This window comes from Dryas octopetala, chromosome 6 (assembly GCF_963921425.1).
Source record: "Dryas octopetala chromosome 6, drDryOcto1.1, whole genome shotgun sequence".
NCBI classification, from domain to species: domain Eukaryota; kingdom Viridiplantae; phylum Streptophyta; class Magnoliopsida; order Rosales; family Rosaceae; genus Dryas; species Dryas octopetala.
The window spans coordinates 17,072,806-17,099,336 of record NC_141371.1 but is presented as its reverse complement, the minus strand read 5'-3'; the positions used below and the strand labels follow the sequence as shown (position 1 = coordinate 17,099,336).

The 26,531-nt window shown below is 37.2% G+C and overlaps 3 protein-coding genes across 6 annotated transcripts; 2 read left to right on the top strand and 1 right to left on the bottom strand.

Annotated features, from left to right (window-relative positions):
* Positions 1 to 144: 144 nt before the first annotated feature.
* On the top strand, positions 145 to 12,046 carry LOC147282898 (Leucine-rich repeat protein kinase family protein). Of its 4 annotated transcripts, none has more exons than XM_086247269.1 (10): positions 145 to 498; positions 803 to 982; positions 1,305 to 2,812; positions 2,933 to 3,066; positions 3,664 to 3,904; positions 4,288 to 4,493; positions 4,584 to 4,636; positions 5,004 to 5,115; positions 6,460 to 6,731; positions 11,916 to 12,046. In XM_086247269.1, the coding sequence occupies exons 3-9, from the start codon at positions 1,429 to 1,431 to the stop codon at positions 6,727 to 6,729; spliced, it is 2,400 nt and encodes a 799-aa protein (XP_086103395.1). In that variant the 5' UTR covers positions 145 to 498; positions 803 to 982; positions 1,305 to 1,428; the 3' UTR covers positions 6,730 to 6,731; positions 11,916 to 12,046. The 4 variants fall into 4 exon arrangements, with proteins under 4 accessions (XP_086103395.1, XP_086103392.1, XP_086103394.1 ...); XM_086247266.1 differs by lacking the exon at positions 11,916 to 12,046 and adding an exon at positions 641 to 656 and having other exon boundaries at positions 6,460 to 7,542; XM_086247268.1 differs by lacking the exon at positions 11,916 to 12,046 and adding an exon at positions 641 to 679 and having other exon boundaries at positions 6,460 to 7,542.
* LBD20 (LOB domain-containing protein 20) lies at positions 9,965 to 12,364 on the top strand. The gene is made up of 2 exons (XM_086247270.1): positions 9,965 to 10,414; positions 11,916 to 12,364. The coding sequence occupies exons 1-2, from the start codon at positions 9,965 to 9,967 to the stop codon at positions 12,261 to 12,263; spliced, it is 798 nt and encodes a 265-aa protein (XP_086103396.1). The 3' UTR covers positions 12,264 to 12,364.
* A 12,666-nt stretch (positions 12,365 to 25,030) lies between these two features.
* Positions 25,031 to 26,090, bottom strand: LOC147282896 (uncharacterized). The gene has a single exon (XM_086249158.1). The coding sequence runs from the start codon at positions 26,088 to 26,090 to the stop codon at positions 25,065 to 25,067; it is 1,026 nt and encodes a 341-aa protein (XP_086105284.1). The 3' UTR covers positions 25,031 to 25,064.
* Between the last annotated feature and the right edge of the window lie 441 nt (positions 26,091 to 26,531).

Below are 26,531 nucleotides of genomic sequence, written 5' to 3'. Positions count from 1 at the left end.
AAAGCGAAAGCTTACATTACAGTCTGTGCCTGCCGGTGTGTGTTTTGCCCACCTTTAATTTTAATATTTCTGATTCTTAAATAAATTCTGAATTTCAAATCCAATACCAAACTTAATGTACTTCACATTCAGAGCATTGTAGATTTCTCACACAGTGAGATAAAGCTTCCATTCTCTGCCAGAATCTTTCCTTTTGCTTTTGCTTTCAGTTCCAGTCCAACTATGGCTTCCCTTTAGTCCTCCCAAAAAGCATAAAAAATCATATCTAAAGAGAGAAATAAATAATGGGTTTTGTTTAATTATTCGAAAAATAAAATAAAATGTCGGTTTGTGGGGGTTTCCAGGTCTTACTGTGAGTTAGCTTTGGCCCTCTTCCAAGTTTCTTTGGACCCGTCTCGCTTGATTGTCTTCTTGTGGTGCGCAGAGAACTGATTTCTGGAGAAGAAACCCATCTTATTTGTCAGTCAGTAAGATTTTGAGGCCCATCATCTGAAACAGGTTGTTGAATGAGTGGTTCAAATATTTTTTTGGATTTAGTTAAGCAGGTTTTTTTTTTTTTTTTTTTGGGCCAGGATTTAGTTAAGCAGGTTGTTTGATTAATTCTTGTATTTTTTTTTTGTTGGGTTTAAATTTGTTGCAGTAACGCAGTTTGAGATGTGAGAAGGAGAGCTTAATCTGAGTTGGGTTTGTGTACAATTAACGTTTGAAGTGATTATAGTGCTTTTTGAGCAGTTGTGGTGAATATTTACTTCATTTGAAAGACAATAATTTGTTTAGTTATTTTAACCGACTTTTGTCACAGGGCTTCAGCACAAGCTTCTGGAGTTGCAATTGGCTGCATCTGTCATTTTTGGTCATAAAAGGAAAAGAAAAAGGAAATATCCAGAAGATTTTTTATTTATCTGGGTTTGTTTAAGCTCAAGCTCTTGGACTGGTATTGGAACTCTGAAGTCAAATTGATTTGCTTGTTCAATCCATTGAGGTAACCTTCCTGAATCCTGAATAAGCTGCGTCCAATTGTGAAATTAATATGAGCTGCACTAGAGAAACAGACGTGCATACACACACACACACAAGACAAGATAAATGTTTTCATTAGTTCTCTAATACACTAACAAATTTTTGTTGAAACCTGATGAGATAAAGTTGTTGATAATGTCAAGTTGCTTTTGGCAATAATTTTGCTTTTACTGATGCGTTATAGTTCTGATTTAAATTCTAATATTTGACTACATACATCTCTCTATCTTAAGACATTAACATGTCTAAATATGTTTATATATCATGTTAATATGATTGCGCAGGGGTATTGTATGTGGCCTGAGAAGCTGAGCTGTAGTAATTGGGACTGCCAATTTCAACAATGTAGAGGAGACTTCTCTTATTGATGTTATCTCTGCAACTTGCTGTCCTTGAATAGTCTATCTTATGAGCTTGGCCCCTCCAGCCTGGTTCTTTACTTCTGCTTGTACTGCTATGGCAAAAGTATCCCTCCATTCTATGCTTTTGGTTCTTGTTATCATTCTGTTTTCAGTTAGTCATTCCGAACAACATCAATCCTCCCAATCTCAGACCCTTCTGAGAATTCAGCGACTTTTAAACTTTCCAGCTGTTTTAAACAGCTGGAATAACGACACAGATTTTTGCAACCTTGAAACAAATTCGTCTTTGACTGTTGTATGCTATGAAGAAATCATAACCCAATTGCATATAATTGGTGAAAATGCTGCTCCTCTGTTGCCGCGAAACTTTTCAATTGATTCCTTCATAACGACTCTTGTTACTCTTCCTAACTTGAAAGTCCTCACATTGGTTTCTCTTGGTTTATGGGGCCCCTTGCCTGGTAAAATCTCACGTTTATCATCACTTGAAATACTTAATGTTACTTCAAATTTTCTATATGGTGCCATTCCTCAAGAGCTTTCATCAGTAAAAAGCCTCCAGACACTTATACTTGATGATAACATGTTTTCTGGACCGCTTCCAGATTGGCTGAGTTCACTCCCAAGTTTGGCTGTTTTGAGTTTGAAGAAGAATTTGTTCAATTCATCCTTGCCGAATTCATTGAGTGATTTGGAAAATCTTAGAGTTCTTGGGCTTTCGCATAACCACTTCTTTGGGGAAGTGCCTGATTTGAGTCATTTGACAAACCTTCAAGTTCTTGAATTGGAAAATAATGCTTTTGGAAGACAGTTTCCCAAACTTGGAAAAAGGTTGGTCATCCTTGTACTGAGTAAGAACAAATTTAGGTCTGGCATCCCTGCTGAAGTGAGCTCCTATTATCAGCTAGAACGGTTGGACATTTCTTTAAATATGTTTGTGGGTCGATTTCCACCATCACTGCTATCTCTGCCTTCAATTACTTATCTTAATTTTTCGGGCAACAAATTCACAGGAATGCTTTTTGAAAATTTATCTTGCAACGCTGACCTTAAATCTGTAGATTTATCCTCAAATCTTTTGACCGGAAACTTACCTAGATGCCTTCTGTCAGATTCTAAGGACAGGGTTGTCTTGTATGCTCGGAATTGTTTAGCTACTAGAAATCAAAATCAACATCCATTTCCATTTTGCCGCAATGAGGCTTTAGCTGTTGGAATCATACCCGAGCAAAGCAAGCGAAGACAAGCTTCCAAAGCAGCTCTTGCCTTAGGGATAATTGGAGGGTTTTTTGGAGGGGTGGTACTTGTTGGCCTAGTTTTTTTCATATATAGAAGAATGAATACCAAGAAGTCATTGAAGGAGTCGCCAACAAGATCAATAACAGAGAATGCATCAACTGGATATACCTCAAAGTTGCTGTCAGATGCAAGTAAGTTCTCATCTCATCATCTCATCTCTCTCTCTCTCTGATAAATCCTGGATTCTGATTGACTAATTCTTCCAGTGTATTGAAAATGTCTGATAATGTGATCTTTGCTTTCACCTAAAGGATATATATCTCAAACAATGAAGCTGGGAGCGCTTGGCCTTCCAGGTTATCGAACCTTTTCACTGGAGGAACTTGAGGAGGCTACACATAACTTTGACACATCTACTTTCATGGGTGAAGGCTCACATGGACAGGTATATAACATAAACCTGTTACTTTTATGTTGGACCAGTATATGGTATTGATGAGTTTTTGTGAATGCTTCTGAATGCTGTTCGGTGTGATGAGTTTTCTAGAACTTTCTAAAAGAAACTGTCCTGATTGCTTAACTTACATGCTTTAATTATTAATCACATCGTAGAGTTTCTTCTCAGCTTGAATAAATGGTCATCACATGGTGCTTGTCTTGCAATTTTTCATATGCTATATGTAAAATTTACAAAAATGAAATTTTGTGTATTCAACTGTGGATAGCTGATTTTGAGTTTTGAAAACATTAATTGGTCCTGCACTTCTATCATGTTTTCTTCCATAGTATACCAATGCTTGAAAGGGTTAATTTTGTATATTTATTTATATTTTCATTTGGTCTAAGACCCTGTATTATGTTACTCATGGAGGTGAATGTATATATGGTCATGCATATGTCTGCCATTGTGCACTACCATAACTTACTATAGATTTCTCAAACAGGAAAAAATAAAATAAAAATCACAATATACATATGCTGTTGAGATTGTATTAGCCTCATTATATTATAACTTCATGGTTTGTTCGTTTGATGATCTCAGATGTACAGAGGCCAGTTAAAAGATGGTTCTTTTGTTGCCATCAGATGCTTGAAAATGAAGGGAAGTCACAGCACTCAAAATTTCATGTATCATATAGAGCTGATTTCGAAACTAAGGCATCGTCATTTGGTCAGTGCTCTTGGACACTGCTTTGAGTGTTACTTGGATGATTCTAGTGTCAGCAGAATATTTCTTGTATTCGAATATGTACCAAATGGCACACTAAGAAGCTGGATCTCAGGTAATTCATGAAATCTTTCATTTAGCTTTTCAGGATGGAGGATACAGAAGTCACAGTACTTGTAGTACTTCACATATATAAATAAGCCTACATCTTACAGTCACCAATTACTTGAAGGGTTTTTTCTGAATGAATCTCATTCCTTACATGTTTCCTGAGTAGTATACTTCTCTGGACCATTATGCGAAATTCTGAATATAAATTTGGCTACTTCTTAGTCGATAGTTCTGGCACTATAGTTCTGTTATTGTTTTCCTTAAGCGATACACTGTAGGGACAACTAACCACCACATGGTTTCCTCCTGCCTGACTTTTTATTTTATTTTATTATAATCTTATACATTTATGTTGAATTTCTTTCTATGTTATATTTTATTTGGAAGAGGGACATCCTAGACGATCACTTACTTGGACACAACGCATAGCAGCTGCAATAGGCATAGCAAAGGGCATTCAGTTTCTGAACACAGGGATCATGCCTGGTGTATATTCAAATAATCTTAAGATAACAGACATTTTACTAGATCAGAATTTTGTTGCAAAAATTAGCAGTTATAACCTTCCTCTATTAGAAGAAAATATGGAGCAGGTAAGAAAAAGTTGTAATTCATTGGGTTGTCAATTTGATTTTTTGAAGTAATCCTTTTGAATTGGTTTTCAGCCCTGCTCATCCTTGCAGGTTGGTCATGGAGTTTCTTCAGGTGGATCCATAAATTCCAGTGTTGGTGCAAGGTTTGCAATGGAAATTTTAAATGGCTTAAGTTACATTCTAGAATAGTTAAATACACCATTAATGCAAGGTCTTTATGCCATATGAAACTATTTAATCTTTGATGAGCGGGCAATCATAATAGTATTTATATGCACTATGGTTGGCCTGGATGTTTTATAGTGTGTACACAATAGATGAATCTTTATTACTTTTGATGATAATCTTAGCCTTTGTTCTTATTGTGACCTTGTCACCTCTTGCCCTTCAAACAGAGTCCTGATCCACATTTAGTTACGACACCTGCAGGATCCTGTGATATGTAGATTATTCCATTAGAATGTATACAGTTACATGTAATTGTAATCATTGTACTATGGTGCTTGACAGGATGAAATACGAGGGTAGGACTGATGTTCACGACTTTGGAGTAATCTTGCTGGAAATGATCAAGGGGAGACCAGTCAAGTCTAAGACTCAAGTGGAAGTTTTAAAAGATCAGGTAAAAGAACTCTGCTTTGTTCTTATCATTTTGTTTTGAACTCCATTTCACTTTTTCTCTGAAAACAAAAAAGAAATGCTTATTACTGACAGAGTCTGGGGGAGATGAAATTTGCTAAGCTTTTATCATATAAATCAACCAAAGAAATGGTTGTATCAGATTCAGGCGTTGGAACACTATAAAAAGTACTTATCCTATTACTTGGACCTGTACTAGGGACCAATTTACTCAACATATTAGTTGCATTCCCATTGATGCGAATCTTGGATAAAAATATCTCCCCTGAGGCAATGCGTTCAAACATCTGGTGATACCACTACGATGTATTTTGATCTTGCAAGGAAGACTAATTATTGGTTGATCTCGCACTGCAAGTCTGCAACTGAGCACTACTTTGCTTAAACCCAAATTCTTCAACCATAATGCTTGCTTTGTTGCCTCTATATAACTACTTATATTCTGTCTCTAAAATACAAAGAACTTACTGTAGACTTAAACAGACTTATTTTGTTAAACAAATGCAGGTGATCCATGATATTTATCCCTTCAATCATTTGCTACTCATACAACTTTTTCTGCATATACAATCTGTTTGTAAAGGATTTCAAAATGTGCAGTTTCTCTAACCTAGTAAGGATTGAGAAGGAGAGGTTTCGTTAAAAATAGCGTACTTTATGTCTGGGGCCAGACTTAAACAAATCATTCTCATTGTCTTTGCTTCTTTCTCCCAATTGGTGTCTTTCATACCATCAAGCTTCTTCCATGAATCAATTTGAGAAGCTCTTACTGAACCAAAATGTCTTCTAGATTGCTTTCCAAAGACTAAATTACTACTTCCCTTGAAAGGTTCAACTTTGTACAATTTTCTTGCCATCTTCCACAAAAAGAAAATTGTGAAGAACCCTAACCAAGTTCTGATACCAATAGTTATGAATTTTAATCAGCTTTGGCTAATTGTTATGAAAGATGCACACAGAGATACAAATCAAAGCAAGAGAGAGAGTGTAAAGATTTATGTACTTCGGCCCTTCGTCTTTGTTCAAGGATCAAAAAGGAGAAAATTCATTATGACCAGGATGAAAAATTACAAAGAAGTCTCTCACACTCAAACCTGATGACTTCATGCTTATCTCATACATGAATATAAGACTGGATGGGTTTATGATTGTTCCTTTTCATTTACTCAGAAATCGCTAATGTGGTGTATATTATAGGATGTAAAAGAACTCCTGCCTTTTCTATAAAATATTCTTTGTTATTTCTTTTTTAGGGAGGGAGGGAGAGGGGTCATGAAAGTTACTTTCACATATAAATAATTTACTTACATTTGCTAACACCATGCAGCTACAAGTGGCCATTACAGCCGATGATGCAGCTCGAAGAAGCATGGTTGATCCACTAGTTAGGCACACATGCTTGGATCAGTCATTGAAGACAATGATGGAAATTTGTATTAGGTGTTTGCGTGAGGACCCAGCAGATAGACCTTCTGTTGAGGATGTTCTGTGGAACTTGCAGTATGCTGCACAGGTTCAGGATGCATGGCAGGGAGAATCCCAGAGCAGTGAAGGCTCTCCGGTTTCACCTTCACAACCTACACGCCTCACCTTTTAGTGGTGAGTTACAGGTTCCTTTAATATGTTTATAAAATTTCAATCCATCTGACTTATAGCCTCGTTGTAGAATTCGAAAACCTATAATATTCAAAGTACAGATCCTGCATGATTTGGCTTAGGACTACAAAACCTCCAATTCAGGAATTATTTTGTTTTCCCATTTTGAGATGGCAGTCACAAAATTAATGCAGAGGGAATTATAAGTGTAAAAAAAAAAAAGAATCCATCCACGAGTCTTTTTGCCGTGCTGCTTCATCTCCATCATGCATAAATCCACAACCATCTTGCCTACAAGCTTTCTCTATCTTTAGCTATCTTCTTGATTAATAGTCTAAAGCTTGGAAATGTTGTCTCCATGGAAGAAAGAAAGAAAGCACTGATGCCCATTTACTATCCTACTGATGTTAGGATTTGACCCTTCAAAATTCCATGCCACGGCTAGGTCCACAAAGATAAATTGATGGTTGTAGAGCACATCTTTCCAGAAAGCTATCACATTGCTCATATCAAGTGAATGACAAAACATGCCTTGTCGGAGGGTTATATGTTCTGCATCTGTCAATTTAGATTTCTTGGTTTCCAAGCCAACCGTAAAAAGGACTTGGACTTTTGTTTCACTAATGTTGAAGTCCCCTTTTGTTTCATTTGGCTTTGTTTACATGTGAGTTGGAATCTGTGTGTGTAGGAATCACATAGCTAGCTAGGAATATCCCTTGTTGGAAAGGACTCCCCTTTTGTTTTCTAGAATTGTAATTTTGTATTAGGCTTAATTATCTATTTACCACTCAAAACTGTAACTCATTTCCATATTGCCACCACTCACAAGAAAGTTTTTTTGTCCCAGATTACCACCTATAACTTACATCCGTGTCTTATTTTACCTTGTTCCGTCAACAATTCCGTTAAAAATGCTGACTTGGCCGTTATTGCTAACGTTGCGCGCTGGATGTGCGCCACATGTCTCATTTTTTCTTGTATTTTCTTATTTTTCTATTTTTATAAACTTTAAAAATTAATTAAAAATAGCTCCGAATTCAGAAAAATACACAAAACATTTCTACGGACTCGTCTTGACTAGTACTAATTTACTATGGGGTTAAAATACCAATTTTCCATCTAAAAATTTCCAGAAAATTTGGGAAGTCCAAATTTATTCTAGAAAATTAAAATACTCTAGATTCTTTGGAAATTCATAGAATAATCTCCCGAACTCCAAAAAATATGAGGTCTGCACCGTTAATCTTCTAAAAACTAACAATACCTTTTTCGTGAACACTTGCTACCCAAAAGACCTCTCGGTCTTAGAGGAAAACAAATTTCCCTCTATAAAATAAATTATAGAAAAGTTCTAAAATTTTTGTAAAGTCTCCAAATAATTCTCTAAAACAGGCTTTTGGTAATTTCCAAAATATTTTTGAAAATTCGACCGAGAGTTTATGAAAATTCTAGAATTTATTTAATAGAGGGATATTTATTTTAATTTTCTAAAAATAAATTTAGACTTCCCAAATTTTCTAGAAATTTTTAAAGGGAAAATTGGTATTTTGACCCCATAGTAAATTAGTACTAGTCAAGACAAATTCGTAGAAATTTTCTGTGTACTTTTCTGAGTTCGAAGCTATTTTTAATTAATTCAAAGTTTATAAAAATAGGAAAATAAAAAAATCCGAAAATAAAAGCAAAGATGTGACATATGGTGCACATCCAGCGCATTACGTCAGCATTTTTAACGGAATTTTTGACGGAATAAGGTAAAATGAGACACTAATGTAAGTTACAGATGGTAATCTGAGACAATAAATCTTTCAAGTGGCAATATGAGAATGAGTTACAATTTTGAGTGATAAATCGATAATTAAGCCTTTTGTATTATGCATATTTTCTGTAATGCATACTACTACCATTTTCAAATATGCTTGTATTGCAAATATCTAGACCCGCTTAATTTGCAATCTCAAAGGCAGGCACCATTTTCATCACCTTATTTCTCAATTTCATCAAGCCAATTTCTGATCCCTAGCTTCCTCTCTAAAATAGAAGTTATCTTGCTAGATTCCATTTACTAGTGCACCCAACCCAGGTGAATTTCACATATATATGTTGCAACTCTTCACTATCAAATGACTTGGGTGATTTTAGAACTTGTATCCATCTGATAATGAAGAGTTTCATTATGAATGGTGCACTTTTAATTATATAATTAATTAATGAAAACATTATGTAAGATCATTGTTTATAGATGTGGAGCTGAATATAGTAAGCAGAACTGGGCCATATGTTGCTTTGATACAAAATGAGCGTTACTTTAAGCACGAGATGTACGTTTTACAAAGAACCAAATCTGTTAAGTAATCTGTCTGGTTGTTCTATGTTATAGTATTTACAGTGCTAGTGTATACAAAATTAATCAGATTAAGAAATACAATTGTGCCAAACTGAGACTAAGAAAAGGTTAATCATTTGGGTTAAAAGATTGCAGGCTTAATTTTTGTGTTATTAATATTTATATATATAGGCTTAATTTATGTGTTAATTAAGGTATGAGAATTGAGAGCCATGCACTTTGAGGTTTTTCCCATCCCACACGCCACGGGCAATACAAATCTTGTGCCTTTTCATGAACACAGCCTTCTACAAGTTCCATACAACTATCATGTACTATTATTATACTACTTAATTAAAACTAACCTCATTAATATAATAATCACAGTTAATATAAAAAAAATACACTGTAGATTTCCAATGTTAAATAAGTTTAGGTTTTAAATCTATATAAAAAACTAGTTCACGTTTTAATTGAGCATCCGAACACTCTTGTAACTGACAATTATAATGACATTTTTGAATTTTTAAGCTGAGCATTTTAACACTAGCGTCAAGGGCGAGTTAGGTGCACCGACTTCAATTGTTTTTTAGCGTCTCGTTTGTTTTGTTCTCCAATTATGATTAATTAAAGGCTTAAAGCCAGTAACACTCAGCATGGCCTTTGCACGTGCACCTCACACACACCATGCAGACTCTTTTCTCACTCCCCAACTTCACCAACCATAACGTCTCTCTCTCTCTCTCTCTCTCAAAGAAAAAGAAAGAAAGAAAGGCTTACCACATTCACCTTGCCAACTATTTCACGAGACTAACGTGCACTGCTTGCTCTAGCTTTCTTATAAGCACCACCCTTCTCTTTGGCTCTCTCGCTCGTTCTCTTTTGCTTCTAAATATTCTTCCAAACTACAATGGCTGAGCAACCACCTCAAGGAGATCACAGCGGCACGTCTGAAAGCCGAAGAAAGGGCGCCGGAAAGCGTTGTTCTACAGAGGGCCTCGTGGCAGAGTCAGCAGCAGGAGTTGTACTGACACCAAGTAGTAGTAGTAGTAGTAGTACTACTACTACTACAAGTTGTACAACAGGCGCACCAGCAGCTCCATGTGGGGCGTGCAAGTTCCTGAGGAGGAAGTGCGTGAGTGGCTGCATCTTCGCACCCCATTTTGGTTCGGACCAGGGAGCCGCACGCTTTGCTGCGGTGCACAAAGTGTTCGGCGCCAGTAACGTGTCGAAGCTGTTGCAGCACATCCCACTCAATCGCAGACACGATGCTGTTGTCACAATTTCTTATGAGGCTCAAGCTAGACTCTCTGACCCTGTTTATGGTTGCGTTTCCACCATACTTGCCTTGCAACAACAGGTTTATATCTATTTAATTATTAACAATTAACATTATTAACATATATATATATATATATATATATATATATACATGCATGAGTTCTGTAATGACCATGTCCTCATTTTCATTTTAAGAAAAGTATGGATGTTTTTAGATTTCGATCTTTTCAATCATTATCCTTAAAAAAAATCAGCAATCCGAAATAGTTTAGGATCATATATTAATTGCTAATAAATAAATAAACCAGCACACCTAGCTTAGATATGTATAATTATATAGATGGTAATTAATAATCAAATGGCTAAATAGTCATTTATTTCTAATTTGACTGATATTTTGTATGAATTACCCTTAACGAGTATCTAAAAAATGCTGATGAGTCTTTTTTTGAGAAACTTTATTTAAAATGAGGAGATTCTTATTAGAGCTAGGACTCTATATCTATATATATGTAAGCAGATGATGTTGCAGATATAAATTTTCTTGCAACAGAAATTCCTTTTCATAATTAAACTAGCTAGATAGAGTTACGTACACTTAGATTCATAGAAAACTTTCCATATATAGGTGGTTTTGAATATGGAGAAAGTTAAAATATATGAACATTGATAGCCAAAGAATCATTGTGCCCTTATAACTAAGGCTCCGTCTGGTTTTTCAATCACAAGCTCGATCTCTCAACTTTCCACATCTTGTATTGACATAAAAAAATCATACTTTAGTGTTCATAACATGATATTAATCTTCAAAATTAATGTACTGAAGCCGCATCCATCACCAACCTGAAAGGACGTACAATTATAGTATTCATGGGATGATTACCACTAGACATAAAATTTTCATGTTTATCGCGAAGCAAATATGGTTGCTGACACTTTTGCTACTCTTAATTGGTCAATATATCTTATGCTCAATCTTGTATTTGGTTTCTAGTTCTCCTTCTAGAATTCCTAAACTTTTGTATGATATCGATCCAGAATATTGGGATCCCTAGAGGATGGACTGACTTTGTAATTAAGTTTATTTTTGTTTTCGGAAAAAAAAAGGAAAAGTTATATATATATATATATATATAGCTTCAAGTGTGGGATCTCACATTTAGTGTTAAATGTGGGATGAGGCAGATGGCCCACTGCATGTAGTTTTTTAACAATTCGAACCATCTATTTTTTAGGCCTCTATTCATAAATCATCATTGCAAAAATTTAACCAAATCGGAAATCATTTACATATACTTTGATCAAACAAATAAACGGTTTTGTCAAAAATATTTGGTTTGTCTATTTGTTTGATCAAATTTAGATAGACAAATGATTTCCGATTTAGCTAATTTTTTGCAAGGATAATCTTTGAATAAAGACCTAAATAATAAACGATTCGAATCGTTGAAATATTATATAGAGTGAGCTCTATGAGAGATCCCACGAATAAAATTATTTATGAAATCTCACACTTGAAGGAACCTGTATATATATATATATTCATAAATTAAACTATTGTGACATTAATTAAATTGCAGGTTGCTTCTTTACAAATGGAGCTGGCAATGGTGCAAACACAGCTGATAAACAACAGGTTTGCATTTGCGAATGCCCTTCAGAGCTCAGAGCAGCAGCAACAGCAACAACTGCAGCAGCATAACATGACATTGCTACAACCTGCCTACTCCAACAACTCCTCTGCTTCCACTAACCTCATCAACATGAGCAGCTTCACCTCTAATTTTGACCTCACAGCTGCCGACACAGCGCCATCTTCCCACAGCTTTGAGCCTCTTCAGCTCTCAAGGTTGTCCCAAGATGATCAAGAAGAAGATGAGGAAGAGAGTCGAATTCCCCATATCTTCACCAACGATCAATACACTTAGGACTTGGCCACAAATAAATTTTGGAATTAGCTTGCTTCTTTACTTCACTCTACACAACTCTATGATGTTTCCCAACAAACTCTTTAGAATTGCTTGTTGGTTGTTATCATCTTTATCATTTGCGCACCCCCCCCCCCCCCCCCCCCCCCCACACACACACACACACACACAAAACTCATTTCTCTAATATGTTTATGTGCTACCATTCCATGAGGAAAATCTTTGTGAGATCGAGGATAAAGCATGCAAGCTTCCTCCTCTACATGATTTGGCTCATGGAATCCGAAAAGTCTGAAAATAACTAAAACAAACTAGGATGCGGAGTCCTACTAGGGCCATGGTAAATTGATCGTATGTTACGAAATTCAGGTTCACCTTCTAAATTTAGAAGCCCAAATATCAAATTCACAAGTAAGCACCATCACAAACAAGAGAGTTACTACTGTTGTACGTGGGAAGCCTAACAAATATAGCAATCACCAATATATCGCCAAAGACAATATCCAATAAAACAGTATACATGATATGAATCCAAATAATCAAGGCAAAAATAAAGAAAGCAATACCAACAAACGAAAGACACTAAGATTTATAGTGGTTTACTCAGTCCGTGTAACTGAGCTACATCCACTTTGGGAGACCACAAAATTCCACTATAATCAATAAAGAGTTTACAAAAAGTGTTTGAACCTCACAAACTATAAGCCTCAAATACGCTCACAAAGAACAAGGGAAAGATAAGAGAATAAATCTCTTTGCAATAAGTTGCCGATAACACCTTCACAAGCCAAGGAAACATGGCTTTTCTTCTTTTTCTCTTTGTAAGGCTGCAACTACCAACCCTTCATCTCTCTCTGTTTTTTGCTGCTATATCCATACTATAACCACAAGCTTCTTTTGGAAGCCCTGTAGTCTCGGGCGAAACAAGCTCAAGGCTGCCCGCTTACTCCAAAGGGTGATGTGGCACAATTGAAGCCACTTCAAACAGATATGGGCTGACCAACTTTGGGCCAAACCAACAACTGGGTCCAATTACAAACCAAAAACAACAGTTACGTGGTTTACTTGAGATTGGGCTACACTTACGAATGGTAAAGATGGATCCACTAACAAGACAATCACAATTAGAAACACGATTTACCTAATATGGGGCCACATCTATGAGTGGTAATGATGGATTCAATCACTAACAAGACTAGAAGATTACAATATGAAGATGAAATAGTTTCTTCTACACTTTCAAAAGAAATCTCTTTCCTCTTAACCTAGTTCTCGATCAATTGAAAATTACTGAATCAATACACTCAAACTCAATCTTTCATACTTGCAAATTCTCTCCTAAATTCTCTAATGGTGCGTTTGGAAGAAGTAATTTGAAACTACTAAGGAATTCACAAATGACGGAATTAAAAATGACGTGATTTAAAATTCTAGAATTTGTAAATTCTCTTGTTTGGATAAATGTAATCATAATGGAATTTAAATACGAAATTTATAGTAGTTTTATAAAAGAGTGATGGTGATGGTGGCAACAATAAAAATGATGTTTGTGGTAAGTTGATGATGGTAGTAGGGGTGATGGCCCATGGGCGAGGGGAGAAATGGTGATGGCAAAAATTGGGGTATTGGAGGTGGTGGCAACGGCGACATTGGCGATGAAGGTGGTGGCGACGGCAACGGCAATGGTGATGGTGATGGCACTGGTGATGGAGGCGGCGGCGGCGGTGTCAGTGTCGGTGATGGCGGTGTCAGTGGTGGTGACAGTGGCGGCGATGGTAGTGGTAATAGTGGCGGCTGTGGTGGTGTTGGTGGTGGTGGCAGTGGGTAGTGGTAGTGATGGTGGCAGTGGCAGTGGCGACGGTGGTGGTGGTAACGGTGGCGACGGTGGTGGTCGTAGTGGTGGTGGCAAAGGTGGCGGCGGTGGTGGTCGTAGTGGTGGCAAAGGTGGTGGTGGTGGCGGCGGAGGTGGTGTCGGTGGTTGCAGTGGTGATGGTGGCGGCAGAGGTGGCGGTGGCGGTGGCAGTGGTGGTGGTGGTGGTAGCGGCGACATGGTGGTAGTGGTGGTGATATTGTAATTAATTTGGCAAGGTGATGGGTGGACACGACTTTTTTTTTTTTATAAAAATTGGAATTTTGAAAATGACACCAATTTAGGTGGAATTTAAACTTGGAATTTACAGCCTTCAAATCCCAAGTTTTTTTTCATATAGAATTTACGAAATTCTATATTTATGGACCCAAACAAGGAAATTAGAGCATGTAATTTCTTAAATGCTGAGTTTTGTTTAAATTCCAAGTTTTTTTTCTCCATCCAAACACACCATAACATTGTGTTTGGATGTAGTAAAAAAATACTCGAAATTTAATTAACTAAAATTCAAGATTAATTTCATGGGTGAACAAATGAAAGTTTCTTGTTTGGTAAATTTAACAGGGAACTTCACAGATATTGTATTTTCAACTAATGACTAGTACTAACTTGATTGAGTCAAGGACTCAAGGCTGATTTAGTTTAATTTTCAGGAATCCTAGTCATGAAATACTCTCGTATTAATTGTTTCAAAATATCTTTTGTCAAGAAGAATGAATGACTGTAACATGTTGTTGATTGGAGGATTTTGATGATACTGTTAACTTTTAAAAAAATGTGGAGTTACCCATGCTTAAATTATTAAACAAATTTTGTGATTTATTCAAATGCTAGAATGTTTAATTACTATCATTTTCTACTTTCTACATGTATGACATCCAGACAAGGGAATTTACAATTGATGGAAATTTAAATGGAGTTGTAAATTTCATCATTTAATAGTTTTACTTCATCCAAACACACAATGTAAAATAAAAATACTAAAGGTGTGTTTGGTAGTATAGGCAAAAGCTAGCGATATATTTTAAAAAAACTTCTTCTTTATCCTCTAAAATTACCACAAATAAATACAAAAAACAGTTTTAAAAAAGATCGAATACCAAACGGGGACTAAGGTCCTCTAAAACCCTAAGGTTTTCTCAATTCTGTAAAATATCTCACAAAAGAAAGAGTCAATAAGGCTAAGACTATAACCTATTTATAAGCTCACAAGCAATTTAAGTTACAATAGGAAAGTTTAACCCAGTGTTATTGAAACAAGGAAACCAAAACATACCAAAACTAGGCTTCATATATAACACACCAAAACGGAAAAGAAATTCATATTCGCATTGCCATGCTCGAGCTCATTAACTCACAATTAATTTCGAGCTGCAGCACAGTGAGAATGCATAATAATTTCCTTGTTTCTTCTTGATCGTTTATGTGGTCACTCAAGCACATGTGCTCCAAAAACTGTAGTGTTCCTCTGACTGCTTGAGTGGTAGTGATACTTGTTCACATGCTAACTCATAACTTTGTGTTCTACCTCTTATTTCGAGCCGCACTCAACAATGTTCACCTCAATGAGAAATCCTTCAACCTCACCTCAATGCAATCAAGCTTTCTTAGGTCTTCAAAGAATCACCAATGTTTCTGCACGCACCAATCAACAAAGTAGATTAGCCAAGTTTGAGAGCGTTCAAACTTAACCATTGGACATGAACTCAATCCCCCCACCCCCTCAAACATGCTCTGCACAACTATGCAATCTAAGTCTTCGCCACTGAAGTTATCAAAACTAACTGGAGCAATCGTCATCCATTTGCACAAATCATATGAGCGACACATTTCTTGATAAACTTTTCTTCACCAACTCCATCAAGTTTTTCTATTGATGCCTCAGTCGCTCAATCTTCTCCTTATTTCACTTTCCACTATGGATAATGCTTCAATTGTGGCATATGCATGGACGAGCATATTACTACATGCATTTGAGAACTTGTGTCGAATTACTTACTAGTCTGCCTTATTTTATGGATTGTTGCAATATTTGTTACTCTTCAAATCTCACCTTTGAAGTAAGTTTTGTTCATTCACATTGCCTATTTCCAAACTCTTTACAATTTCAATGGAAACCAAGATTGCCAATCTTTTCATCTTAAACTTGACTCTTTCTAGAAGATCCAAATGCTCTACCTTGAACTGTAATAACATTTGTAACCTTAAGAATCCAAATTAAGCACCAACGAATATCAAGTTCCACCTCAAATCAGGAACATGGAAAACACTCTCTAAAGCTTTCCCGAACAAATAAGTAGTTTAATTTTGTAGGCAACCTTGTAGGCTTGTGCAACAGCTGACATCACTAATATTTTCTACACCGACTCATAAGAAAAAAAAAAAATCAAGTCCCTATTGGACCAGAACAACCAAAATCCATCACCCAACCATTTAACGACTATCTTAGACATTATGATACCATAAGCACCACAACATAGTTGTTTTTCACAAAAACCCACTTTCTCGCAACTTAGACATTTCACATCCTACAAAAAGCACGTGATGTTGCATGTTTTTCGCAAGCTTCAATAAAATGGCCCCAAGGGCCTTCTTTTTTAGTTTGTCCCAATCTTTCTAATTCATTCTTTCTAAGACAAAGCATAAAACAGCCTCAAAGGGATCCTTTAAATTCAAGTAGTCAAGTTATATGCATCTTCTACAAAGTGAATCTTAATCGTAGAACCTGTCATTCTAAAATCTTGCCTTGATATCAATTTTTAGGTTGTCAACCTATCCTTGACGAATGTCGTCTATATCCATAACGCTTGCTTGTTAGGGAATTGAATTGACAAGCGAAAGTAATACAAAAATAAGCAGCACACAGGCAAAAACTCGAGATTTACGGAGATGATGGATTTACTAACAAGAGCCTTTTCTACAATCTCAACTAATCTCTCTCCTCTCACCTAACTCTCAATAGATTGTTTTGAATATGTCCAACCTCTCCAGCTTGCAAATTCTCTCTTAAATTCTCAAAAATCCTAATGTTCCCTCAAATCTTTAAAATCCCTAGAAAACGTAAGAGATAAGGAGACTAAGACTCTACACAACCTATTTATAGGCTCACACAAATATAAGCTAAAATAAGAAAGTATATCCCAATAAGTTAATCCTATTGTAACAAGGGAACGAAAACATACCAAAATTGTGTCAAAATTTATTTTCAACTTAATTATTGTCGGACTTGAATTTTCCAGTTACCTAGAGAAGGGACAAGGATCGACATTAGTGTTGTGGAACTAGGTTAAGCCTGAAATCCTAGTAGGGGGAATCCTCACACTATTTATCAGACTTTTATTGTGTGTATGTATAATAATAAATATTCACTACTACAAAAAACGTAATATACAATGGACTTTATCCGTTGTGTAAGTTGCCAAAATACCGTCGTCTAATCGACCGACATCTATTGGGGTACCAATAGACAACTGGTAATATCTGTTGTCTTGTAAACACTAACACAATGGTTTTAATTTAAAATCGTTGTATATACACCCTTAAAAACCAATGATTTAGGAGATACCGTTGTTGCATACCTATCTAAACATCGGTTTTTATTTAATGACCGATGTGTACTAATAGGTGAGACAATGATTTCTATACCTTAATGCATGTATTTTACAACTGTTTTAAGTATAAACACGAGGTGAAATGGCCATTAAGACATCGGTTTATGTATAATAACCATTGTGTAAGATAACAATTTCAATTTGCTTTTAATGTATATAATGTTTTGGTGCATCGGTTTCTATTGAAAACCGTTGTAGGACAACACTTAGTACAACGGTTTTAACCTTATAAACATTGTGTAAGATAATAATTTCAATTTGATTTTGATGTATATAATGCTTTGGTACAACGGTTTCTGTTGAAAACCATTGTAGGACGATACTTAGTACAACTAGTTTTAACCATATCCATTGTGTAACATAATAATTTCAATTTGATTTTGATGTATATAATGCTTTGGTACATTGGTTTCTATTGAAAACCATTGCAATACAGCACTTAGTTATAGTATACCAATGCACACTCATGTTCAGAATTAAACCAAAAGATACTTCATATATATATATATGTAAGATTACATTACATGATAGGTTCCATAAGTTTGATCAGTTGTATAAAAAATACATTCAGTCAAACTAGCTTAAAAGAAGAGGCACAAAAAACAAAAAACAAAAAACATAGCTTAAAATAACACCTTTCCTTCCTTCCAACTTGACCCCCCTAAGTCACAAGCATATGCATATACAATCAAAACAAAGCTAAATAAAATACCAATGCAATGCAAAGCAATAGGCAAGTCATATGCAAGCTCTATTGGGTATAAGTGTTGTCCTTCCTCCTCCCAATACATTTTTAAGTAGCTGCCCCAACTCCAAAGCTCTAAGAAAACTAACAAAGTCTCTATAAAAGAGCACAACACACACAAAGTACATCACACTTAGATAAACTTTAGAGAAATTTCAAAAAAATACAAATATTCACTTATTTTGTCAAGTAAAAAAGTTTTAAAAGAAGGAAAATCCATTAACTTGTTGACTGCTAGAAGATAGGCTCACTGGGGCAGAGTACACTCTTGGATTTATTGAAAAATGATTATAACTCCAATTATAACTCCAATTGTCCTGAAAAATGCCTTTCGTAAGTATGACATACAAAATGCAAGATGTCATTACACTAGACCACTACAGAATGTTCACATTGCAATCACATCCATGTTTAATCGATGTTCAGATTCAGGCCAGGAGAACTTGCATTTCCACTAGCAAACCTAACAATGGAAGATAGCATCCTAGCAGGGTATTGAACATGAGCTTCTATGCACACATTATAGCCTTTTAGCAAACCTTGGGGACTTGCTTTCTCTCTGAGAACCGCACTTCTTGACTCAGTTCTATATTTAAGCACATATTCTTCATCATTTAATATGTAAATGATTCATCTACAAATGAGAAACCTAACAATGAAAAAAAAATGCTTAAGGTGTAAATATTAGTAATACAAGATAACCATAGACTTACAGTCAATCCAACTCACCCAATATCTTCCTTGACGAAAGCTTTCTTACAACCGATAGGGAGAAACTATCCAAGTTATGCATAAAACACAAATCTCTATGAATAAATAATAAAACATAACTAACAAATATGTTCACACATACAATATTGATACAAAGTATTTATGGAATTAAATGAAAATTCAAAGAATCTACTCCATTTCTTATGGAATAATAATTAATTAATTCAAGCAAACCGAGTAGAGTAGTAAACAGCCTCCCAATGGATAGAACCAAGAGAGAATGAAAAACCTAAATTTGAATTATAAGCCAATTAAGATAACCATGAATGTCAAAATAAACAAAAATATAGTACTGAACAAGTAACAAAGTCAAATGATCACTTGACACACAGTGATAGAGGAAAATAGCTAGCTTTGGCATCACACACACACGCCCCATATTTCGTTGTCTCTCTTATAGGCCAAAATGGCCCTATTAATCATATAAATTGAAACCACAGCCACTCAAACTAAGGAAATAGCCATGAAATCAAATGATCATAACTCCTAAGTACATTACACAACCAAACTTGATAATGGCAATCTCACACGTGCAAGACATAAAGTTACCTATAAAAGGCATTTAATGTACATAATTATTACTGGCTGCAAAACCTATGAGATCATAATGTGTAATAGATTTTTTCACTAGCAATGACAGCAAAAAAAAAAAAAAAAAGTGAACAATTATAAATAGCTTAACCTTCTGAGTCTGACTACTAACCTTGAACAAAGAGCGGTGCAGAAATTCAGAGTTGTTCTCACAACATGTCTGCTTGTACTTCCATCTAATAGCACCACTAAGGTGTAACTAGAACTAACATGCATGTCCATGCAGCAGCATAAGAATGATTTGTGTTGAGGATAGCATTGATTTCAGCACGATCAACAAACATAACTACAAAAGACAATTCGAGAGATTATGACCAAGAATCAGAGTTTTTCAAAGAATTTTTTAATTGGAAATTTGGGATAAAGGATAAATCAGTATATCAATGAAGCATAAGTATTGGATATGATGGGATGGTGGTGGAAAGAATAAATTTGATTAGTGCGCTGGAAAGAAGACAATGACAGACATAAGATTTTTTTTTTTTTTAAGTGTAACAGAACAATTACAGACATTAGATGCAGCTCCAAAATAATGTCAGATCGACCCTCATTCTTATAGTAAACAGCATACCACAAATCAAGATGGAGTTTAAGAAAGCACACTACACACTTACGGATACTTGGTCTCCAAAGAATCCCCAGTTCTGGATTTCTAAAAAGAAGAAATGACAACTTTACTAATTTACTACTGACCATAGGTTCATAATGAATCTTTTTTTTCTTTTGAAATTTTATCAATTTGTTGTAAAAGTATGTAGAAATCTAGGGTTAGTGGAAGAGAGGAGGCAGAGAGAATATGATCAGTCCGTTTCATTCATGTTATAAATATCCTTATATAGAAGTAGGGTTTACTAGGTTTTGAATATTTACTAGTATGCCCCTACAACTAATTACAGGAATAGCCACACACAATAATATATTTACAACACTCCCCCTTGGATATTCCATGTCATTAGTGTTGTCTCTGCTATGCGCTTCTAAGTTGCCTCGTTAAAACCTTGCCAAGTAATAAAAACCCTGTGGGAACAAAAACAACCCTGGTCGAAGGAAAAAGAGTGCAACGCGCGTGAGTGTGGAGTAGTCGCATCAGGACCTCGAAAGTAGGTGAAGTCATATCTTCTGGATCATGAGCAGATAGTATGTCTATGGGAGCGGGGTGCATTAGAGTTGCTACACCAAAACCTTGCCCGGTAAACCCAATGGGAAAAACTCGTGGTCGAAGGGAAAAGATGAGCAAATGCATATATATCAGATCAACACATCTTCAGGATGTAGTATGAGTAGGGTGACCATGCCAAGATGTGCCTCATTAAAACCTTGCCAGGTAACAAAACCCAGTGGGACAAAATAACCCTGGACGAAGGACAAAAGAGTACACGATGGTCAAGCGAGTATGCTTCGGGATACTCCCCCTGATGTCGACTCCCCCTGAAGACTACATACTAGGTAAATCAGCCAATCTACGCAAACCAATACCTCGAACATGCATCAAGAACGTGGACTTTGGCAGTGACTTGGTGAAGAGGTCTGCATGGTTGTCTTGAGATCGGATCTGCTTGACTTCAATCATCTGATGCTCTAGTTGCTGTTGATTGAAGAAGAACTTCGGTGCAATATGCTTGGTGTTGTCTCCTTTAATAAAACTTATATTCATCTGCTGGATGCAAGTGGCATTATCCTCATAGATAATCGTTGGTTCATCAGTGGTGGAATGCAGTCCACACGTAGTTCGAATATGTTTGGAAACTGCCCTTAGCCATATATATTCACGAACTGCTTCGTGAAGGGCTAAAATCTCAGCATAATTCGAAGAGGTAGCAACAAGGGTTTGTTTCGTAGACCTCCAAGATATTGCTGTTTCCCAATGGTAAAGACATAACCAGTTTGAGAACGCGCCTTGTGCGGGTCTGATAGATACCCTGTGTCAGCATATCCAACAAGGCGGGCATCGTTCCGAGGATCGAAGGGGTTCGATCCATTCCTTGATGCATAGGGATAGAATAAGCCCATATCCGTTGTACCTCTAAGGTAGCGGAAAATGTCTTTTATGCCATTTCAGTGGCGGCGTGTTAGCGCAGAGCTATATCTAGCTAACAAGTTCACAGCAAATGAGATGCCCGGTCTAGTACATTGAGCCAAGTACAATAATGCGCCTATTGTACTTAGATATGAGACTTCTGGTGCCAATATCTCTTCGTTATCATCTGCGGGACGAAACGGATCTTTCTTAGGATCTAGACTACGGACGATCATGGGCGTCCTAGAAGGCTTCGCTTTATCCTCATTAAAGCGCCTTAACATCTTCTGGATGGAATTCGATTGATGAACTAGAATTCCATCTGCACGGTGCTCGAGCTCCAGGCCGAGACAGAAATTCGTTCTCCCAAGATCTTTCATCTCGAATTTCAACTTCAGGTGTTTAGCAGTTTCCTTGATCTCTTCAGGAGTACCAATTAGATTCATGTCATCGACATAAACAACTACAATAGCAAAACCAGAACTTGTTCTTAATAAACACGCAAGGGCATAAAACATTATTCACATATCCCATCCCGATCAAATACTCACTTTAGACGGTTATATCACCTCCGTCCAGATTGTTTCAATCCATAAAGTGAACGCCTCAAACTAATGGAGAGCGTGTTCCGTGGTCTAGAACTATTTGCATCGGGTGTCTTAAGTCCTTCGGGAACTTTCATATATATCTCTGTATCAAGATCCCCATAGAGATAAGCAGTGACCACATCCATAAGCTGCATACTCAGTTTTTCGGAAACTACCAAACTGATAAGGTAGTGGAACGTTATGACGTCCATTACGGAGGAATACTCTTCCTCGTAATCAATCCCAGGGCGTTGAGAAAATCCTTGCGCCACTAGACGAGCCTTGTATCTCACAATCTCGTTTTTCTCATTACGCTTCCTTACAAATACCCATTTAAATTCTACAGGTTTAACATGGGGAAGGTGTAGGAACGACAGGCCCAAACACCTTTCTCTTTGTCAAGGAATCTAATTCGACCTGGATTGCTTCTTTCCATTTTGGCCAGTCGTCTCGACGTTGACATTTATCAACGGAGCGAGGTTCGATGTCATCGCTAGTTATAACTTCGGTAGCTACCGTGAATACAAATATATCATCGATGATAATCTCTTTTCGATTCCAGAGCTCACTTAAGCATGCATAATTTATAGAGATCTCTATGTTCTCGGGAGTGGGTTCAAACGTTGGAGCGTCCCCCAACGCCGTCTCTTCTGGGACGGGCCCATAATCCGGAACTATTTCGTGAGATGAATCGGTTGAGATCGCGATGTCAAGGGGACTCGTTTATGCCAAATTTATCCTCTTCCAGGGATAAGAGTCCATCGAACCTAGTGGTCAACCTCACTTCTGGGCAGGGACATATGACTGGTTAGCCGCTATGGTTGTACCTCGTCCATCTGGGACGACACGTCCTCCTGGGACGATACGTTCTTCGGGGACGAATATCCTTGCAGGCACGTTTGCAGTAGGTATATGTGATCTCGTCACTTTAGCTAGATCAGAGAATGCTTCTGGCATATTATATGTTATACTCTATAGATCTAGAATTCTCCGCACTTTGCTATCACATTGTGCGGTTCGAGGATCGAGATGAGACATAGTGGGGACATTCCACGTCAATTCACGTCGTTCTTCTGGAACGGTGACGTTCTTATCTCCCCCTAACGGCGGGAAGACTGTCTCATCAAAGTGACAATCCGCAAATCTGGCGGTAAAGAGATCGCCTGTCAAGGGCTCTAAAAAGCATATAATAGATGGGGATTAATAATCGACATATATGTCCATCGTTCGTTGAGGACCCATTTCGGTACGTTGTAGCGGCGCAACTGGCACGTAAACTGCATACCCAAATACGCGTAAGTACGAAACGTCAGGTTCGTACCCAGTCACCAGCTGTAGCGCGGAGTAAGGTTGGGTAGCAGTGGGCCTCAACCGGACCAACATGGCTGCATGCAAGATTGCATAGTCCCACGCAGAAATTGGAAGCTTGGTGCGCATAACCAAGGTTCGTGCGATCATTTATAATCTTTTAATGAACGCTTCAGCGAGACCATTCTGGGTGTGAACATGGGGAGCTCGATGTTCAACATTAATCCCAAGGGACATACAATAATCATCGAAAGTTTTCGATGTAAACTCTCCGGCATTATCAAATCTTCTGGACTTTATAGGATAATCCGTGTGGTGAGCCTTCTGGGCGAGAAGTTTAGCAAAAGCAGCGTTTCTTGTGGACAATAGTGTAACATGTGATCACTTTGTCGATGCATCAACCAAAACCATAAAATATTTAAATGGTCCGCATGGTGGTTGGATAAGTCCACAAATATTCCCTTGTATCCTTTGCAGGAAAAGGATGAAGTATTTACTAGTCTTTGCATATGATGGTCTAGTATTCAACTTTCTAAACGAGCAAGTTTGGCATAGTATGTCACTAAACACAAGATCCTTATTAATAAGGGGATGCCCGTGTGATGAATTGAGGATACGGCGCATCATATTTTGACATGGGTATCCCAACCGGTCATGCCATAGAAAGAAACTGCTCGAATTGGTTAACTTCTGGTTAACTATGTGATTGGCCTCAATCGATCTAATGGTGGTCATATAAAGACCGCTCGATAGGCATTTCAATTTCTCCAATGTACGCTTCTGGCCATACAAATTGGAGGTTATGCAAAGATATTCCACTCCATTTTCCTTAGTGGTTTCAACGTGATAACCGTTGGCTCGAATATCCTTATAACTCAACAACGTTCTTCTGGAACTTGGAGAATATAAGGCCTCATTAATGGTAATTCAGTACCATTGGACAACATAAAAATGGGCTTTGCCATGGCCCTCTATCAGGTTAGATTGGCATGATATGGTTGTCACAGAGGTATAAGTAAGCAATAAGTTTGAAAAATACTTCCGATCTTGAAGTATGGTGTGCGTAGTAGCACTGTCTGCCAGACAACAAACTTCCCCACTAAACATGCTTATTCATAAATTTAATTCAATAGATCACATGTATGAAAATAACTTGATTGAATTAAATAATATTCGAGCATAACCAAATTTTCAAAACAAATAATTCAAATCATAAATCACCAAAATAATCAGAATAAGAAAAACATTATTCAGAAAATAAATACGGCACAAGCGCCGATCATATCCATGTCATCGAGTTTCTAGTCCTCGAAGTGTCCAGTAGCAGTCTGGAAATCAGTGACCTCTAAGGTGGTATCCATAGGAAATGATCCCTCAACGAGATTGGTCTCTCGAGTTCCGCGACTGGCGTGATACTCATTTACAGCTTGCGCTGATGCACGGCAGGTGCGGGACCAGTGATCAGTTCCTCCACATCGGTAACAGAGATCATTCTGATTCTGATTCTGGTGGCGACGGGCCGGACCAGTGTTCCTCTCATTTCGAGTTCTTAGGGCCGAGGGACCGTGGTTCCTACCACGTGGGCCATGGCCACGTTGGCCTTCGTCATACAGGCCATTCCTCTGAGAACATTTCCTTCCATATCTCGGGCGGTCAGACTTTGTGCCTTTTCCATGACCTCGGTATCCTCTTTCACGGTTTGAATCGCGATAAGCAACAGCGTTTGCTTCAGGCAATGGTGCTGCTTTAGTACCGACAGGTCGGGCTTGATCATTTCTCATTAATAAGTTGTTGTTCTTTTCAGCGAGCAACAGAGTGGTGATCAATGCCGAGAACTTGGTAAAATTCATCTCCCTGTATTGTTGCTGCAGGACCAAACAGGAGGCAGGGAAGGTGGAGAAAGTCTTCTCCAATAGGTCAGCTTCGGTGAGCTCCTCCCCACAAAATTTGAGGAGCGACCGGATCCGGCAGATCTCCGAATTATACTCATTCACGGATTTGAAATCCTGGAAACGAATATTCTGCCAATCATGTCTTGCTTCAGGCAAGAAAATGGTCTTTTGATGGTCAAACCGCTCTTCCAGAGCAACCCAAAGAGCTCGTGGATCCTCTTCAGCGAGGTACTCAACTTGAAGTGCTTCCTCCATATGCTTCCTAATGAAGATCATGGCACTTGCCTTAAGAGATTCTGCGACAACATTGTCTGCATTGATTGTCGATCTCATCTTCTTGGCAGTCAAATGAAGCTTAACATCTTGAGTCCACTTTAGATAGTTTCTTCCGGAAACTTCCAAAGCGACAAAATCAAGCTTGTTGAGATTTGACATTCTTTGGTTGAAAGGAACAAATAATCATGATTAGTGCTTCGGGCAATAATATCCATAAACAATAAATAAGAACTTCAAGTTCTATAACATGGTATAGACATGTAAAATCTACTGGTTTTATCATGTATGGTGAATTTATGAAGGAAACTTCAGGTTCATTATACGGCATTATTGAAGCTACAGGTTCAATATTTATGTATGAACTACTGGTTCATTAATTACCTGCAATTTCTACACATATACTCTAGTGCAAAAATTTAAGCAAGTAAAATATTCATATACCAAGTAGAACAGAAAAATATCACAAAATTATTTGAATAAAAGTTTCTGACATTTAGAGTATATATATTAAATGGTTTGTATACTAACAATAAACCATCAGCAGCACAGTGGTTAAGGTGCACTCTTGGTACCCAAGAGGTCCTGGGTTCAAACCCCAGG